Genomic DNA, 20,133 nt, shown 5'->3' on the forward strand with positions numbered 1-20,133 from the left:
CGATTTATTTGATGGGCCTTTCTTTTAGGTAGTATAATACGTTTTGCTGCTGCCCCGTCCACAGCCGTATGTTGCTTTGCTTCTGTGCTGGTACTCCAGTCTGCTTCTCCAAACTGGAGGCGTGCCGACCGTCATCTACTGTAGGTAATACACTGAGTATGGATAAGTACCTCATACAACCCCACTTCAAAACTCTCCCTTTAAGATATGACATGACGATAGGAGTTTGCAGAGAAAAAGAAGTAGGAAATTAAAGTTGATGTACAAAACAGCAAAAAGTGAAAGCCAAAGAATAAGGGAACATCTGCAGAGAGAGATGTTGGTCTTAAGGCGTTAATTTATCAGTTTGTGTCCAACTCTCGGCACAGAGAAGACCCAGTGAGGAAGTCAGTCTATAGCACTTTAGCCAACTCCATAAATCAAGAACCGAGGACAGACTCTGTTCTTCTTGTACATTTTCTCATCTTATTTTCAACTTCATGGCATGATACCACACAGGACATCACACACACCGACCAAACTTAGACATGTTTTTGTTTAGATCTATTTAATTGTAGTTCTCGGCAGATTAAAATGCTTCCAAGTCTGCGGAGATGTACTGTATGTGCCTAACTAACTAGCATTGTCTTGTATCAGTCTGAAGTGAAGCGACGTGGCTTCTCCTTCAGCACTTTGTGACGGTGAACTATATAAACAGCATGCACAGCCAGGTGTCGAGAGTAGTTGGACCCTACCGGTTTGTCAACTGTTGACAAATATATAATGTTGTTTTCTTTTTTAATACCAGAAACACTCTTTTTCCTGCTTTCATAATGTCCAAAAGCTCATTCAGGGTGGTGAAGATTATATGAGAGCAGCATTAACATGAATGTGTGTGTCAAAATGGCTCATATGTACACTGTAAAAAGTAGGGATAGAGAAATACTGGAGGGATACAGAGGAATTAATTTGCACCAGCTTTATTTATGAATCCAGCATGGGTCTTTGTGTTGGCTTGCACCAAGTGTGTGTGTGTGTGTGTGTGTGTGTGTGTGTGTGTGTGTGGACACAATATCATGAATTTAAAGTGAAAATGTAATTCTGTAGTTGAACCTCTGGAGTCTCATACATGATCAAGTCCTGGCAGCACTTCCTGTCCTCACACTCCCTCCGTCCTAAACACCAAAAATAACATTTAATTTAAAAAAAGTATAACTTGGGTTTTATTTTCTGAGTTTTGGCTCATGACTCCAATTAATAACAATAACATTGTACTTGCAGAGACTTGGAACTCAGGCAATATCACTACAATAAAGTCCAATGGGGGCCACGAAACACAAGCCAGGAAGTATAAAGAGCGTTAAAGTCCGCATAAGGGATGCCGGGGTGGACAGGTGGGTCCAAAAAAACTGGACTTTGACCCAGAAGACCACTGTTCGTGTCCCGTGTGAAACCAGAAGTTAACGTTGATTTATTTGTTCTGTAACTTCCATACTTAAATAACGCCAACTCCATAGTTATCTTAACCTAAACTACGATCTTTTTCTAGACCTAACAAAGTAGTTTTTGTGGCCTTAACACCGCCGGGGTTTGAGCAGACGTAGGAAAACGCACGAAAAATAACAAAATAACATTTCGTAAGATATCATACTGATCACATGACCTGTCGTGTTTCCTGTCTTGTTGCCTTATTTCCAGATCTTAGCGATTACTTTGGTGAGTACAATGTTTTCATAACAGATAAAAACAATGATCATAACTACAAAAATAAAACCCAAGTTTTTATGAAGTATCCTTTAACAGTTTAAAATACTAATATTACTATACGGCCGTTATACAACGGCACTATTAGCACCACACTGCCATCAGTTTACTTTTTGCGTATTGAAAGTAACGTAATGCATGTTGTTCCCAGTTTAAAGCCCCACTGATTAATGAAGATGATCATTTTAGAATTAGGCTCAGCGACGTGGTTATCAATTCATAATCTGACTAAACCTTTTGAGGGTTTTGATTTGTTCAGTGTTTTGTATCAAAATGTCTAAATATTCATCATGCACTATCCAAATGAGAAAAAAAAGAAATCTCCCACTTATATTTAAAACAATACTACGGAAAACTATCAATATAGCATCTATGGTACTTTATGGTATCTTGTGAATGTTGTCACTGATCGTAATTATCTATAATTGCTGTCAAATTCCTCAATATCCGAGCTCTGTAGGAGTACTTTCTAACTGTGGTGAAATAAATAAAAAAATCAGTGCTTGTCAGTGAGAATTTAACAACAAACTGTTCTTCAATTGCTAAATTTCTTTGGCACAAAACAATCCAGTGACAAAATATTTGCAGCCGTTCTCCTCCGATTTTGTTTAATTCTACAGCTATTGCCTCTATAAACATGATCTAGATGCTGCGTCTGAGAAATCACCTCCTCCGCCGACCTGTTGGGGGCTCGTCTGAAATATTTCAAAATGTGCAGTGTTTGCCTTGCAGCGTGAGATTTGTCACCACCGCTGCTTTATGAGCTCCTTTAGGAACGCTGTCTGATAATAACTGTCAATGTGCATGGATGGATTGTAATGATTTTGATGGATCTATGTGATATTTATGAACCACATGCTAGGCGTCATCCATCATATGCATTGTGGTAGCGGATGCAGGATCATACCAGGGGACCCCTCGTGTGACAACGACGACATTTCAAAAGCCCTTTTTTCTTTTTCTTTAAGTGACTTTGGAATCACTGCCACATTGGATTTTTACTGCCTTGGATGATGAATAATATGCTGTGTATTTTTTTTTGTCCTTGTAAGAAAGCTATTTTAAATGAGGAGATGTGTTTATTTTATTTTGAAAATCTACTCAACTGTATATTGAGCTCATACAGGTTCTGAAACAACTATGATTTTGGTGAAATTTAATCTATTTGTTTAAAAAGAAAACATAACAAGCAAAGAAAGTTTTTTTTTCTGGTGTCAAAACTTTATTCATATAGGCATTTATTTATACTTTTTACACACTTTGGCCCATGAAATCTCCACATCAAAGAAACACGATTACATTCATGCTGTTTTAGAGCAGTGGTTCTCAACCTGGGTGTCGGAACCCCCAAGGGGGTCGCAAGATAATTTCAGGGGTGTCGCGAGATGGCTTTGGAGACAAAAATAAAAGAACATATTTAAAACAAAATTACATAATTTAGACTAGGGGAACTTTCGTAGCTATATATACAAAAGTAATGCACTGTAATTCAAATATATGTATCCCACGAAATCAATGTGTGTTTAATCCACGTAATCATGAACCAGGAAGTATAAAGAGCAACAGACGCTTTATGTGTATTTATTAGTCATGTAACTTCCGTACTTAAGCAAAAGCTACTTCTGTAGTTTTTAACCCAAGCCAAGATCTTTAACTAAACATAACTAAGTAGTTTTGGTGCCTGAAACCTAACCAAGTTGTTTTCTGTGAAGACGGAAGTTTATTTTGAAAAGACTGTATGCATGCAACGAGCAGTAATTGACATGTGTTGCTGAACATTCATAGGAGAATGCACGTAAAATGAGGAATAACGTTTGTGCCGGCTATTCTCATACACCGTTCGTAGCTATACAAACGAAAAGTAATGCACTGTAATTCGTTTATATCCCACAAAATCGTGAACCAGGAAGTATAAAGAACAACAAACGCTGCGTGGGGAGGAGGTCGGGGTGGATGAGTGGGTGAAAAAAACACTGGACTTTCGCCCAGGAGACCGCTGTTCGTGTCCCGAGTGAAACCAGAAGTCAAGTAGATTTATTTGTCACGTAACTTCCGTACTTAAGTAACGCTACTTCCGTAGTTATTTTTAACACCAAACCACGATATTTTCCTAAACCTAAGTAGTTTAGTTGCCTAAAAATAGCCACGTTGTTTCCTGTGAAAATGGAAGTTTATTTTGAAAAGACTATGCATGTAATGAGCAGAAACTGACGCGTGTTACTGGACATCGGTAGGAAAATGTACGGAAAAATGTAATAACTTTTCTTAAGATATCATACGAACTGTTGTATGAGGATACGTAGACCAGGAATATAATTTGAGAAAATGTCACAGAACGCAACACAAATCCACAGAGCCTGGAGCACGTTGGACAACGCCTATAGGTGCTAGCTGTTCAAGCTAAACAAAACTGGGGGGTCGCGACTCAGAAAGGTTGAGAACCACTGTCTTAGAGCAGAAAATAAACAATGCATTATCCCTCCATTACTCTCTGGCATACGTCACACTTTCAGTTCAATCTACTCTGTTGTTTAATTTGCATAATTTCAGATAGTGTGCTTGCTATAGCATCCTTCAGTTGTCTGTGTACTAACTTGTGTATACATAACCGGTGTCTGTTTCCCTGGAGATGATCATTGTGTTTTAGCCGTATCATCGATGAATCAGTGACAGTTTGACCCTCATATGGAGACCTTTGTTCTTGTACCATCCTGACATAGACGACACTGTGTCCCGTAGCTCTTTGTCCACCTTTACGTTTCATGGTGCGTTCTGTTGGCTAGCTGCTTTCATTTAAACCTCTCTTCTCTCGTGACCAAACCAAGTCACCCGACGGCAAACACAACTACTACTATTGCTACTACTACTATTCAATGCTGTAACGTCGTAAATCTTGCTCTTGTGGCTTCTGCATGAATTCAAGAAAAAAAAAAATTATAATAATAGGACCGATGTTTCACTGCCCTTGATAGAACAAAAAAGAAAAAAAATGATCTTTTATGGACTGTTACAAGTTGTATAGTGAGTGATACTGTCCCTAACCCACTGTATTATGTGCTTGTTATGACTATTGCTCTATGACAAGCTTATAGCATCAATATATGGGAATATTTGGTAGATTTATATTGTGTTATATTGTGATAGCATGTACATAAAAGATACCTCCTCTGCAATAAATATTTATATGAAAATGAAGTGCGTGCTCCGTGTGTTTCTGAATGTTTTACTGAAGTTCATTTTCAATCTGTTCCTACTTCCTAAGAATATATTAAAATTAAAATTACATATTTTAGACATTTCACAGATATACCTAGTAACGCACTGTATTTTGTATATATATATCCTATGAAATGATGTATATTTAATCCACACAATCATGAAATAGGAAGTATAAAGAGAGACAAATGCCGCGTAGGAACGAAGGGTGTTTTTATTTGTCACGTAATGTCCATACTTAAATAACGCAGTTTCCTGTGAAGATGGAAGTTTATTTTGAAAAGACTGCAAGCCCAGGAGACCGCTGTTCGTGTCCCGTGTGAAACCAGAAGTTAACGTTGATTTATTTGTCACGTAACTTCCGTACTTAAGTAATGCCACTTCCGGAGTTATTTTAACCAAAACCACGATCTTTTCCTAAACCTAACTAAGTTGTTTCCTGTAAAGACAGAACTTTATTTTGAAAAGACTGTATGCTTATAACGTGCACACCGTTCGTAGCTATACCTACGAAAAGTAATGCACTGTAATTCATATACAGTATATCCCACAAAATCAATGCGTTCACTGTTCGTACCTATACAGTACCTAAGAAAAGTAATGCCCTGTAATCTATATCCCATGAAATCAATGCGTATTTAATTCACATAATCATAAACCAGGAAGTATAAAGAGCGACAAACGCCACGTAGGGAAGAGTACTTCTCTACTAATACTTCTCTAATCCCGCGGGAAGATGATACAAGACACTCCCATGATGCATTTGTGCTTAGTAATCATCCCTGTGTCAGGTTTATTTGCTTATTCCTCATGTAGACATGCAGTCGGAGAAACCGTGGCCTTTAAAAGCCTCATGCATCAGAACCACTTCAGGATATGTGCGCCTTGGCGACTGTCCTGAAATGCTTTTATGGCTTGATGTGGTCCTTTTGGATGGAGATCAATGGCGGCTCTGCAGGGAGCGAGAGATACAAGATGCTATCAAACGCTGACTCCAGACCCCTGCAGAAAAACTGAGCACTGCTATTTTCCAATCCCAAAATAATTATTGGCCAAGCTGAAATTATTTATTCCCTGAGCCGAAGGGAAAATCATGTCTCGCTCTATTAATACTTTTTCAACCCTATAAAGTCGGCATAATGAGAAATTCATGAAACAGACGGTGTCACAAGTTCTCTCTATGAATATGGCAGTGATGCAGCCGAATAACGTTGCAAAAGGGCGCTGTGTAAAGCAAACATGTTAGCATTGATTCCTGTTTACAAGAGCACTTTCGGAGCCTTTCTAATAAATAGAAGATCGATACCGGCTGCTGCAGGGAACTGAAATAGAGAAACGTCAGAGAAGAGAACAGTTAACTCTGAGATATAACCTGTGACGGGAAGATTCGGTAACTATTGATGCTCCATTTGATATTCATTACAGTGAGATAGCAGTCTTTCCATAAAGAGAGAGTACGTATAACATTTAAAGCAGCTATAATAGTTGTTTTTTATAATAACAAAGCTTTATAGTGAGTTTCAGCTCATTGTTTAGCTGTCCGGCTGCAACTTTACTGTTTTTGTTGACTCTCACGGCTTTCATAGTGTCATTTTCGACCACAGCAAGCAGCTTTTTTTGCGAAAAAGCTAAAAAAAAGCCATTGTACACTACTGTATCTGCTCCAAACAGCAGACAGACACAGTTAGAGACTAGCTGGTGAGCATAGTGGAGCACTTAGCTGCTAAAGTGCTGAGATATTTCCCTCATCTGTATGTTATCAAAGCCCCTGAAAACTGGCCGAACGACCAGACGTCTCTTTCCCAATGTAAGTCTATGGGAAATAGTCTTTTTGGGCCCGATGGCATCACGTGGCGGACACAGAAGTTGTAGTACCGTCATTTGGCCACTACGAAAATTGGCATCAACTACCGGCGCTCTTCCTGGGGGCTTGATGTAGGTATGTACGTGCTAACTGGCCGCCAACTGTCGTCTTTGCGGTGTGTTTAAATGCAACTTGTCCGCCAAGACAAAGTGGCAACGCAACAGTCGGCATTCATCGGCGCTAGTTATTTGATGTCGTTTTGGTGTGTCTGGGCGTTAAACGGCTCATTCTGAGGTAACGAAAACACAACGATTATTATTTTTAGGTGATTAAACACTAAAGGAAACATACTTGATAATATTATATTCAATTTCTACTAATAGAGCCCCTGAAATGTTACACACTGTTCCTTTAAATCCCATAAAAACAGCAATCACCAAGTCAACGAACACTGAAACCAGACCCTCCCTCACTACTGGAGCCTGCAGATGGACTGTAACTGTAAGGGGTATATGCCGTATGTCTACCAAGCATCCACAAGTTTCATTTATACAAACAGAGAAGTTCTATAGACAGAAATAATCTCTTTGTTTCAATGAAACCTCAATAAGAGAACAGCCACTTTGTGCCAAAAGACACAACCAACAGAGTCCTCTGGATCTCCCATGGTGCATGTGAGAGTGGACGTTTGTGTTGTCTTTTCGGGACAGCGGGACACATCCTCCAGCGTGACGGGACATATCTGTCGGTGCTCGGTGCATGAATCACAGCGTTTTGTGGGAAGAGATTGAGGAGGTGGGGGAGGAGGACGGGCAGGAGATGAGAGGAAGCTGATCACTTTGGCACAAGCCAGCGTGCTCCGTCGCTGACTCATCTGTCTTTCAGATGCATGGACGGTCAGGAGGGAGAGGGTGATGGTGCTGGTGGTGGGATGTGGAGGACATGTCATGTGATGTGGTGGACTCATGACTCACAAATAAGGGTTGTGTGCGTGGGGTGCACCCAGTGGGAAACGTACACATGTGGAAACACACACTCTTGTGTGACTTCTACCAGAAATCATGTAGTTTGTTTTGCCAACACATTCTCACTCCCAACTTGTCAAATACCGCCGCTTGGTCAGCGCCCCTCGCCATCAGTGACTGACGCAAAAGGTACCGCTCCTGCGTTACTTTTGGATGGACCAGAGACGGCGTGTCCATATCTGCTCATTACATGCATAGTGTCCTTTCAAAATAAACTTCCATTTTTACAGGAAGTTAGGTTTAGGCAACGCAGCCACTTAGTTAATGTTAGACTGACGTGACAAAGTAAGACAACAGTTTCACACAGGACACGAACCAAACGGCGGTATTTGATGAGTTGGTTGTGAGAACGGGTTGGTTTTGCACCAAAGTATTCATATTGTCATACATGCTTTTTTTGGACTTTAGGTTAACTGACCCTTTAACAAAACACTCTTGCACAACCAGAATTGTATTTAATGTTCTCCTGAATTTGATGCTTGATGCATTGTAGCAGCTCATCTTGTAGTGTTTGACCTCAGCCACCCACCAGGTCCTCTTCCTCCATCCTCTGAAGCCACTCTCTGGTCTGGACTCCTACACTCCTGCCTCAGTGGTGGCTTCATGGTTAGAGGAGCCCCTGGTGATGTGAGCATCCATGACTCATAGAGAGCCTCTGTTACGCTCCTCCTCCGCCACCACCACCACTACCACCTCCACAGCTGGCACATACTCCACACATTAACACATTTATGTCCTCGCAGGTACACATTCACAGTTCAATTACTTACACATGAAGAGGTCGTCCAATGATTAATTCTTTTGCCAGCATCAGAAAATGTCCTCGTTTGACTGCTGTACAGACGCACAACTGGAAACGCAACTCATCTAAAGCTTGAAACTGGCGTCACTCTGCTGCTGTATTTCGTAGGTTAATCAGTTATTAGCACCTACTGACGCATCTGTGGAGGACTGACGAACTAATGTCATGTGAAAATATCCATAAACTGAACTGACTTCGCAGCTTTTATTCAAATCTTCTGGGCATTTTTGAACTATTAATCCAGAGGATCAATATTTGATATTCAGATAAAACACAACAGAAAAGGCTTTCATTAAGATTGAGAGGTCGGAATTTGGGATCACTTGACGCTGGCGCTCGAAATTAAGGATGTCCCGTTGTCCCGGGGACAATAAAAATAGCTCCTGGGACACAAAGATTATTATTATTATCTTTACAAATGAAATTATTAAGTTAAATGTGTCATGGAATATATATAATTTTATAGAGTGGTGCGGGAATGAGTCCTAAAACCTGGAAATGAGCATTTTAGCACTTCTGGTTCTTTTGTCTGTAAGTCAATGGGTTTTTAGTTAGATGCTTTTTGTCCCTCACAAAGCACCATAAAATAATTAAATATGGATAATTGTGGGGATGAAGTAGCAGTTGGAACACATTGGGCTTGATTGTGGTGAGCATTTGTCACTATTTTCTGACATATTATTGATTGATTGTGAAAACAGCTGCAGCCCTTTACAAACACTAATAATAGAACTAGATCCTTTATGAATACAATTAAGGACATTTTTGTAATTCTAAAATAAGACGAGCCTCCATTTGGCATCTACAATATGATTGAATGCACAAAATTATCCTAAACGAAAGGCTAATCGGCAATGTATCTGCCTGGTTGACAGCATGAGGCCAGTTTTTGGCTCCTCTTTCATATTGAATGGCTAAATTTGGGTAATGGCTTTGTTTGGCCCGGACCGATTTATTTGGAGATGAACTCTTCAAATATTGGCAATCGATGTTGTTATTAGTGTTACTGGAACCCGAGATGACATGAATCACTGGGCTCCTCCTCTACAACCGGGGGTCATTAGATATTTATGAGGCAAATTATATCTAAACTGCTTATCCAAGTTAAATGATACCAGTAACAGAGACGCACGGTCCTGTAGGATACAGTTTTACAGTCATTATTTCAGCTGCATTACAATTATTTATGCCAATTACAATCCCCCGTATAGATGTGACAGGAGGTTGTGAATTTCCTGTGCCCCATGTGCAAAAAAAAGTAGAGCTTTTCCTCCCTCACATTGTTGTGATTAACTGCCGGAGCCCGATGACACCTCTCCCAATTAAAGAAGCCCGGCAGCATTTCTCTGTCTGACAATATACTATATATGCCATTTGGAGGACAAAACACACTGATCCACACACACGGACACACAGCTGGGAACACATCTTTGTGTTTTTTGTGAGTACATAGGCCTGTGTGTGTTTCTGGCGTCTCTTTCAATGTCACTCTATATCTGCTTTTTTTGTTTTTATTGAGTATGTGAGTATATTTTGGCGAGGGAAAATCTGTCATGGTCATTTTAAAAGGGGTCCCTTGACCTCTGACCTCAAGATATGTGAATGAAAATGGGTTCTATGGGTACCCACGAGTCTTCCCTTTACAGACATGCCCACTTTATGATAATCACATGCAGTTTGGGGCAAATCATAGTCAAGTCAGCACACTGACAGCTGTTGTTGCCTGTTGGGCTGCAGTTTGCCATGTTATGATTTGACCATATTTTTTATGCTAAATGCAGTACCTGTGAGGGTTTCTGGACAATATCTGTCATTATTTTTGTGTTGTTAATTGATTTCCAATTATAAATATATACATACATTTGCATAAAGCAGCATATTTGTGCACTCCCATGTTAATAAGGATATTAAATACTTGACAAATCTCCCTTTAAGGCACATTTTGAATAGATAAAATATGTGATTAATCTGGATTAACTATGGACAATCATGCGATTAATCATGATTAAATATTTAAATCGATTGACAGCCCTAGTTTCACTTTTTTTGTTTTGGGTGAACAGATGAGACAGAAAGAAAAAAGGAAGGATGAAGAAGTGGTACATTTTGAACAGATAAAAAATGCGCAATTTAGTGACACATCTTCTATGAAGGACCACAAGAGTCACGGAAATAGTAATAAATAATTAATTAATCAAGTAATTTAGTCCATTTATTCATAGAATAATACATTAATTTGTAATTAATGGCTATTTTTATTGTACAACTAGTTATTAATTAATTAAATGCTTTCCGTGACTCTTGTGGTCCTCCATAATCTACATCCTCTACACATACACTTATTAATTTACTAAATCCCCAGCCTCTGCTATCAGAGTATGAATGTGTGTATTAATGGGTGAATGTGGTCTAGAACTAGACTAGTAAAAAATGCCATATAGATGCAGTCCATTTACCATTTATTAAAGGCAGAATAACATTACAAAGGAAAAAAATGCACAAATGTGGAAAAAAAACATCAATCTTGTTCATAATATTCCTCAAAAAAATTAGATTATTTATTTTTTTCAAACTTCAGAGGTTTTAATTGGACAAAATAAATCAGACTGCAGAAAGAAAACAAAACTTAATCTGAACTGAAACTGGTTCCAGATCAGCTGCCAGTCACAACTGCTGCTGCGCTCTGATTGGTCGAGACACACAGAGCCGGAATCTGATTGGTGGATTTCACTTCCTGACAGGTTTCCATGGTTTCACACTGCCGTTCAGACTCTGGATCAGTTCCTGGATGATCTGGTTCAGTTTCTGGATCAGTTCCTGGATGATCTGGTTGGACCAGACTCTGGATCAGTTCCTGGATGGAGCTGGACCAGACTCTGGATCAGTTCCTGGATGGAGTTGGACCAGACTCTGAATTAGTTCCTGGATAGAGCTGGATCAGACTCTGGATCAGTTCCAGCTCCATCTAGGAACTGATCCAGATCCGGTTGGACCAGACTCTGGATCAGGTTCTGGATGGAGCTGGATCAGACTCTGGATCAGTTCCTGGATGGAGCTGGACCAGACTCTGGATCAGTTCCTGGATGGAGCTGGATCAGACTCTGGATCAGGTTCTGAATGATCCTGTTGGACCAGACTCTGGATCAGCTTCTGGATCCGGTCCAGGATGATCTGGTTTGCGCTGTAGCAGTCCTCCGGTCCGTACGGAGCCCTGATGATCAGGACCCCCGACGCCACCCTCAGCTCGTCCCCGTCCTCCTCCACGGGGATCCGGTTCTTCTCCAGCCAGCTCCGGACCCCCCTCCTCCTGGTCCTCAGCTCCTGCGGGTCCAGCCTGCTGCTGGTCTCTGGAGGCAGGAAGGAGGTCTGGAGCCGCTCCGTGGTCTCCTCATCAGCCTCCTGCAGGACCTGGACCTCCTCCACAGCGTGACCCATCACCACCTGCACCGTGGCGCCGCCTTCAGCCCGGAAGTTCACCAGGACCAGAGAGGCAGAGACCGGATCCACGGTGAGCAGCCAGCCGGTCCGCTCCTCATCCGGTCCGGCCTTCACCTTCACCTCTTTGTTGACGTAGCGGAGCCACCGGACCGGACCCAACAGAGGCCAGGCGACCTGCATCGCTCCGTCTGTCGGAGCAGTATGACGGTAACACAGCAACACCGCCACCGGTCTGTTTACACACACACATCCGGGGGGCGTTCTCTTTAAATACCTCCGGAGGAAAACACGAAGTCGAAATAAAAGGTTCCGCTACAATACAAATTGTTATTATTTGTAACAATACAAATAAAATACTTAAAATGAACTATGAATTGATGAAAGTGTCAACAGTAGAAGAAAAAAAACAACTCATTGGTATTAAAACGTCAAAAGGCAGATAAACAGCCCGGAAGTTAAGAAAATAAAATATTTATATATATATATATGTGTGTGTGTGTGTGTGTGTGTGTGTGTGTGTGTGTGTGTGTGTGTGTGTGTGTATAAATGTTTTTATATATATTTTTTTCAAAATATTTTATATATTTGTTTTATATATAAATGAATTTATTTGTATTTTTCAAAATATTATATATGTATATATACATATATTTATTGTATATATATATATATATATATATACACATGTTTTTATATATAAATGTTTGTATATATTTTTTCAAAATATTTTGTATCTATGTTTTTATATATAAATATTGTATTTATATATATATATATATATATGTGTGTATATATATATATACACAGTATATATATGTTTTTATATATAAATGTTTGTATATATATATAAATATATAAATGTTTGTATATATATAAATATATAAATGTTTTTATATATTTTTTTCAAAATATTGTATATGTGTATATATATATATATATATATATGTTTTTATATATACATTTTTTTATTTTATTTTTTTCAAAATATTGTATATGTGTATACAGTATATATTATATATATATATATATATATATATATATGTATTATATATATGAATGTTTTTATTTTATTTATTTTTTTCAAAATATTGTGTATATATATATACTGTATATGTTTTTATAAATAAATGTTTATATATATATATATATATATATATAGCACTGTATCGGGCTGTGAGTTGTGGATCACTGATCTATGTTATTTCCACAGGGCAGGAGAAATGTGGAAATGAAAAGTGAGGAGTCCAGGTGTGGGTGAAAACATCCAGACCCGAAGTGTCGATCGAGCTTTCTTCGTGTTTTTGGGAGGACAGTGAAGCCTGCATGTGAGTGACAATACAGTAATAACAGATGTACTTGAAATCCAGCTCACTAAACGATCTCATCACCACAGTGATGATGAACATGAGGATGACTGTGACCCCAACACTGTTTTTTTTGCAAAAGCAGAGGCATCACAAAAGGACCACTCATCTAATAATCCAATTTGTTTAGATTTTTAGGTGCAAAAATGTCCTTTTTTGACGCACCATCACCACTCTTCAGTCTCTCACCAGCGACTGCTGCAGCACAAACACAGATGCCAAGCACAAAGCCCAAGGCCAGGACGCTGGTGAGTCACAGTCATACCGACGTGTGTGAATGAAGGCTAAGTGAAGGTTTCATTCAGTAAAAAAAAAAAGGGCTTTCATTTGACGTCATCGGTCTTAATCACTCAATTATAGCAATTTCCAGAAGGTAACTGTACTTTATCTACACCGTTTCTACCTCCAGGTAGCAGGCATGCAGCTGACGGATGGCAACGAGGCGGCCTCTCTCAGGGACCAATGTGAGATCATTCACTGTTAGTCACTCACTCTCAGTCCCTTGTGCAGGAAATATATGAATCATACTCTGCGTGTGTGTGATGGTGCATTCATGATGCATTCATGATGCTTCACAATACTCAAAGGATAAGATGACACGTGGACAAACTAGATGAAAATGAAACTTTATTGCAACTATGAGGTCTCAGAAGGCAATAAAATAAGTTTGATGTGAGCAAGCAAATGTACACTATGTGGCCAAAAGTATGTAGACATGACACGGCGAGATCAATAAGGTGTGGAAGAACTTGACTGGTCCTGACATTGAACCCTGATCTCCACCAGTGGAGGTCCTGGATACCCGAGGTGAACTCTTGTAGACAGTTTCCTTTATTAGGGGGGAAGTTGTAGATGTTCAAATTTCTATTTTTATTACATTTTCTTCTTAGAAAGATCCACCTAAAGGTACAGTGTGTAGGATTTGGCGGCATCTAGTGGTGTGGTTGCAGATTGCAACCAACTGAGTATCCCTCTGCTCACTCCTCCCTTTCCAAGACTGCGATAACTTGAGCCGCCGAGAGCAAAACCGTGGTAACGCCGTTCGCCCCCCTCAGAGGCCATCCTTACCATAATAACACTACTTTAGGAGCAACAGAAGTCAGACGAGGGCTGGCAGTACCACGGTTTTGCACTCTGCGGCTCACGTTACTGCAGTTTCACAAGCGTGTCGGAGAACTACGGTGGCCTTCAGGTAACGTAAAAAAAGGTACGTGATTAACGTTGATAATTGAAACAAAACAAAACAAAAACGCAGCAAAACTACTTACTTAGGTTCAGGCAACAAAACTTCTGGGTTAGGTTTAGTAAAAAAAAACTCATGGTTAGGCTTAAAATTACTTAAAAATAAAACAAAAAGGTAACAAATGACTACAAGAGACACGCACAGCAATCTCCCAGGGAAAAGTCCGGTATTAGTTGGACCCATCCACTTCCCTTCCCACCCACCAGTAGTGGACTTTCTCTCTTGTTATGTCACCTGCTCTGCGCGTCACTCGTTGTACTACGTCACTCGCTGTACTACGTCACTCGCTGCAGCCGTCCACAGACTTACAAAGGTATTTGTGATATGTAAAAAACAAACGCAATCCGTTTCCTTCCAAGCGTAATTGGGAATGCAATTTGTTGTATTGGAACATCATTTCAGGGGATTAGGGTTAACCCAACATAGCGGACTCCGTGAATAAGACTCGCTCTCTATGTAGATATAAACGACTCATTCTAAGCTAATGAAAAACACAACAATTCTTAGTTTCAGGTGATTATACACTAATGAAAACATATTTATGAATATTATATTCCATTTCTGCTAATAGATCCCCCGACATGCTAGACACTGGTCCTTTAATGAAACTTGTCTTGAGATAATTTTCTCAACTGCTGTCAAGAATTAATTTTGAAAATCAACATGTGAATTAGAATGAGCTGGCATTACACTTAACAGATGCACCTGCTTCAATTATAGACTATTAATATGCACATATGGCTGTAAATAAGCTGAATATACAGTCAATATTATGCAAAATATTAAAATGAATTATTGTCTGTGTAAAGAGGACAGGTGTTTATGGTTAAAGCAGAACAGAGATGGGATTAAATCTACATTACAGAAGCATTAGTAGTTATATCATGATGCTATAGACTCCTTATTGTTGTAATGAGTTGCCTTTATGACAGAACAACCCTACCACACACACACTCCTCCAGTCATAGGAAGCCTGTGTTTGCAGTCGCAGCCTGAGAGTGAACATGAGTCAGCCTGATAGTACAACTTATTATGAGTGGGCTTCACTACAGTGGGAGCTAAATGGATGAGTCATAGAGAGGCTTTTTGGAGGAGACTGTCTGGGTTACAGAATAGATTTATTGATTCATGTTATGTGAGTCCCCACTCACTCCGGGCCGGGCTATTAAGGTTTGGAATTTGAAACATATTTCACCAAAGAGGAATTTAGGTTCATTTGTTGTGCTCAGAAAAGGCTTGAATTTCACAATATAAGAGCGAATGACGTGAGAGAGAATCATAAAATAGAATGTAATATTAGCAGTGCATGGATCAAATATAATGCTGCAGTTTACACTGGATACTAGTGTAGCTCTAGATAACACTTATTTTCATCTTTAAATTAATCTATAGGTTATTTCTTTGTCTAAAATGTCAGAAATAAGTGTCAGAGAGCCCAAATTAACAACTTCAAATTACTTGTTTTGTCCAACCAACAGTCCAAAACCAAAAAATCTTTAATTTACAATGAAAAAAAGCAGCAAATCCTCACATTTGATAGGCCTTAATCAGAGTGTTTTAACAGTTTTGTTTGATAAATGACTAAAATGATCACTCTATTGTTTGTCAAAAGTTGTTTCCAATTAATTTTCTGTTGACAGACTAACTTATTAATTGTCTCAGCTCTAAATGCTCTAAAACATACATTGGTATAAGTAATGTCAAAATATAAATTTCCTATCATTTCAGTTGAATTTAACTGTTTCCTGTTTATTCTTTTTTCTTTGCTCCTCTGACATTACTAACTAGGATGTCGCGATATACCGGTATTGACGATAACTGTGATATTTTTTTAAATAAATATTGATATCATGTTAATAATACACATGCGATAAATAATCCAGTGCCTCTTAAATCACGCTTTTGTACGGTTATGGTTATAGACTCTCTTCATCTCCCTACAGTCATATTTTGAGTGTAATTAATTTGCAGAAAATAGAGCAAATGACAGAGAGAGAATCATAAAATTAAATGTAATAATATACCTTTCATGTGATTTGTTGACAATAAAAAATATGGGATCATACCATATCGATCCTCTAAGGCAAATTGAAACTGTAGTTAGTGAATTTGGCCACTACATGGAGGTGTTGGTCCATATTTAGTAGTGTTCATAACACAACATCAATTTAGACAGAGTAGGCTGTGCTTAGAGTCCATTTGTTTCAAGGAGAAGCTTCAGTATCAGCTGCTCAACAGGAGGTCGTATAACATCACCAGAGAGGTCATAATATATCATCTGTCTTCATAAAGAAACCAGGCATTAATAAACTTCCTAAAAGAAGGAGGGTAGCCTTTAATCAGATGGCTTTTTCATTGTGAAATACTAAAAACATAGACAATGCTGGCACATTATGAAATGGGTTATAACCCACTTCTATCGGCACAAACAGAAATAAACTGAAATAGCCATCTGATTAAAGGCTTTTTAATCCTCTGAGCACTCCAGACCTTTTTTTCTTTTATGATTACTAAACTTCTTGTTACAAATTTTCCTGTGACAGATGTATTTTATGTTTTCTTTAGTGAAACAAAAGTCAGTATTAAAAGTATTACAGAGCTTTGCCTGCAGGTAGAGGAGAGGAAACAACAGATAGAAAGGGAGAGAAGTAGAAATGGTAATGATGAGTGACTTAACAAGAAGAATGTCATAAAGTATTGATTAGGTCCCCGGTCTTTCATGATAACATTGATGGTAGTTTACTTATATGTTTATTAATGGTGTCTCTCCTCTGTTTCTCCTCCCATCTGCAGCACAATGACACCATGCAGCACACCATCTGGGGGGATGCCAGGAAGTAACGCCCCCAAACTACCACCTGGGTACAGTGAAACAGACCAAAAGCGTCGACACCCCCAGGATCAGGAGCAGGTAAAGAATGCACTGTTTATCAGCCGAGCATTGTTCTGTGCAACAAAAGCCTAGTGTGCTCAAAAGGTCTTCTGATCACGCTGGCTTTGACAGGAAAGAAACTGAAAGAGTGTCTGCTGCCACACAAAGCTTTCTGTCTCAAATGAGGATTGTGGTGCTCAGTACTGCCTCATTTAAGATAGAAAGTGACAACAAAAAAAGAGGTGAAAAATCCTCTTTCTTTACTTTTACTCCCATTTGGCCAGCGTCATTTGAGACTTGATCCTCCTGCAGAGCTTTGCAGCCCCAAAAATGTTTTTGTAAGTAAAGCTCCATTGTGACCTCCTTTCCACACATTCATCCTGCAGCAGCTGAAACTCAAACCTCTGTCTGTGGTTCTTAACAGTAGGAGCTGGTCAGACTCTATAAACAAGTAGTGTTTGAGGTCTAAACATGAGTCTGGGTGCTGGGCCAGCATCACATTACAGCCTGCTTCTATGGCCGGCGCTTCTCAATGCTGTCTTTGTTTCCAGATCCGTGATAAAGGCTTCAGTGGGACCCCCTTCCACCACCAATGAAATGAAGACCATAACATCCCCAAACTGAGACCACTGAGAGCTACGGAGCAGCCAGGTTAACAGTACTCTCTCATTTCTGTCTTCAAGTCATGTTAGTTTTGCAGCCATCGAGATATTTGCTATCTCCGATGGTGGCAAAGAAATGCAGAATGTCAATAAACTTAGGCCGAGAGAACAAAAAGAGTATGAACAACTCAAGAACATTAAACAAGCGAGCCTTCTGTTTACAGCTGCATGTGTTGCCACATGAACAGGTGCCAGCAACATTTTCCACTTTGCATACCAGTAATGGCCTTCATTGAGTCTTCTCACAGAGTGTATTTAAGTCCAAGTCAGTTCTCAAGTTTTCATAAAGGGGCACTCAGTGATTTAGTTTAGTATTATACTTTCAGAAAGCTAGGGGACTAGGTGAAGAAAAGACAGATTTAAATAAGAATGGTAAAAATCAAAGCAATAGAAGAGGCTGAAAAATCCTGACTTTATAGTCTCTAGTATGGGTCTAGCCCCAAACACACTGGATCCTATAAGTCCCATAACACAACTCAACAGCCTAAGCTGAGCTAACCAGCTGCTGGCTCCAGCAACATATTTATTGTACAAACATGAGAGTGGTATCAATCTTTTCATCCAACTTTCAGCAAGAAAGCGAAGAAGCATATTTCCCAAAAAATGTCAAACTACTTTTTTAAATCTTAATTTTTGTGCATTAAGTCTGGCTCAAGTCTATAGCTCTAATGTTAGGAGGACCTGTGAATCAACAATGATTGAGAGGTTAGACTTTGATTTAATACATATGTGCAATATGCTAAACACCATGTGTGTATTACAAATTATGGGTGCAATTATCCATCATGGACATATATGTATGTATGGTGTATAGTGTATAGCTATGTTATTTGATTTGTATTTTTATGTTTTTTTTATCTTATCTTACCCTGTGTGGGATCAATTAAGTTTGTATCGTATCGAATTGTATCGTATCACATCTTATCATATCATATATTATCTTATCTTATCTTATCTTATCTCATCTTATCTTATCTCAGCTTATCTCATCTTATCTTCTTATCTTATCATCGTATTGTATTGTATCGTATCGCATCTTATCGCATCTTATCGCATCTTATCGTATCATATCGTATCTTATCTTATCGCATCTTATCGCATCTTATTTTATCTTATCATCATATCGTATCGTATCGCATCTTATTGCATATTCTTATCATCGTATTGCATCTTATTGTATCTTATACCACACACACCCACTGTAAAGATTGATTCTGCTTTGCTGGAAAGTTTGAGATCACATCAACCCACACAGGTCAGTAAATTGTTGTCTTCCTGCTGATTTAAATCCTACTGATGAACTGAATATGTTGTATTGTTGTATATATATATATACTGCTACAAACAGCTACTTTGTTTGAATAACTAACTACTTTGTTCAAAAAGTTCCCCTGATTGATCCTCCAGGTAATTTCCAGATAATTATAGAGTGAAGAAGAGAGATGACTCATCCTCGTCTAATTGCACGGCTTTGTTAGTGTGACGTTAGCGAGCTCTTAATTGGACCAGCTTACTCAGACTCTGTGTGTGCACGTATGTAGTTTCCACAGGCTAAAGGGCCTTACTGTGGAGGGCAGCAGCAGCTCTGCTCCTCAGTAATTATGATGTAGGGACAGTTATAAGGGACAGTGAAATACCAACGGTTAGAGCGTAGGCTGCTTGGTAATTATACTGTGGAGCTCTAAATTTGTCGTTGCTGTCTCATGGAAACATTGTACATTAAAAGCAGAGAAACTTTTCAACAAGTTAGAACTTTCTCTGCGCTTCCATTCACCAATTTGTGAATTAAGGTTGGTTAATTTGATGAAAGAGGAGTGTTACAACTGTACTATCAGTTTTAAAAGTATTTCATTCATTCATTAATTTCCTCCTCTGTGTCGTGGAGGATCTGGAGTTTATCACTGAATTCACTGAATTACAAACATGGGGAATTTTCCCCATGTCCAGGAAGGACAGAGGTCATG

At 39.1% G+C, this 20,133-nt stretch overlaps 1 protein-coding gene and 1 long non-coding RNA gene across 13 annotated transcripts; one reads left to right on the forward strand and one right to left on the reverse strand.

The window, feature by feature from the left end:
• Positions 1 to 11,032: 11,032 nt before the first annotated feature.
• On the reverse strand, positions 11,033 to 12,260 carry gemin6 (gem (nuclear organelle) associated protein 6). 12 transcript variants are annotated; one of them, XR_005204997.1, is made up of 2 exons: positions 11,599 to 12,260; positions 11,033 to 11,371 (listed from the first exon to the last, which is right to left on the reverse strand). XR_005204997.1 is itself a non-coding variant. In XM_037757298.1 (2 exons), exons 1-2 carry the CDS (start codon positions 12,206 to 12,208, stop codon positions 11,368 to 11,370), a joined length of 546 nt encoding a protein of 181 aa, XP_037613226.1. In that variant the 5' UTR covers positions 12,209 to 12,260; the 3' UTR covers positions 11,033 to 11,367. The 12 variants fall into 12 exon arrangements, 7 of the variants coding, with proteins under 7 accessions (XP_037613226.1, XP_037613225.1, XP_037613223.1 ...); XR_005204995.1 differs by having other exon boundaries at positions 11,033 to 11,443; positions 11,589 to 12,259; XR_005204993.1 differs by having other exon boundaries at positions 11,033 to 11,498; positions 11,589 to 12,259.
• LOC119480750 lies at positions 12,097 to 18,295 on the forward strand. Its single transcript, XR_005204998.1, has 6 exons — positions 12,097 to 12,235; positions 13,239 to 13,353; positions 13,523 to 13,640; positions 13,802 to 13,856; positions 17,429 to 17,546; positions 18,059 to 18,295. It is a non-coding gene; the product is annotated as an uncharacterized LOC119480750 (long non-coding RNA).
• Positions 18,296 to 20,133: the final 1,838 nt, after the last annotated feature.

Source organism: Sebastes umbrosus, chromosome 21 (genome assembly GCF_015220745.1).
Source record: "Sebastes umbrosus isolate fSebUmb1 chromosome 21, fSebUmb1.pri, whole genome shotgun sequence".
Taxonomy (NCBI): domain Eukaryota; kingdom Metazoa; phylum Chordata; class Actinopteri; order Perciformes; family Sebastidae; genus Sebastes; species Sebastes umbrosus.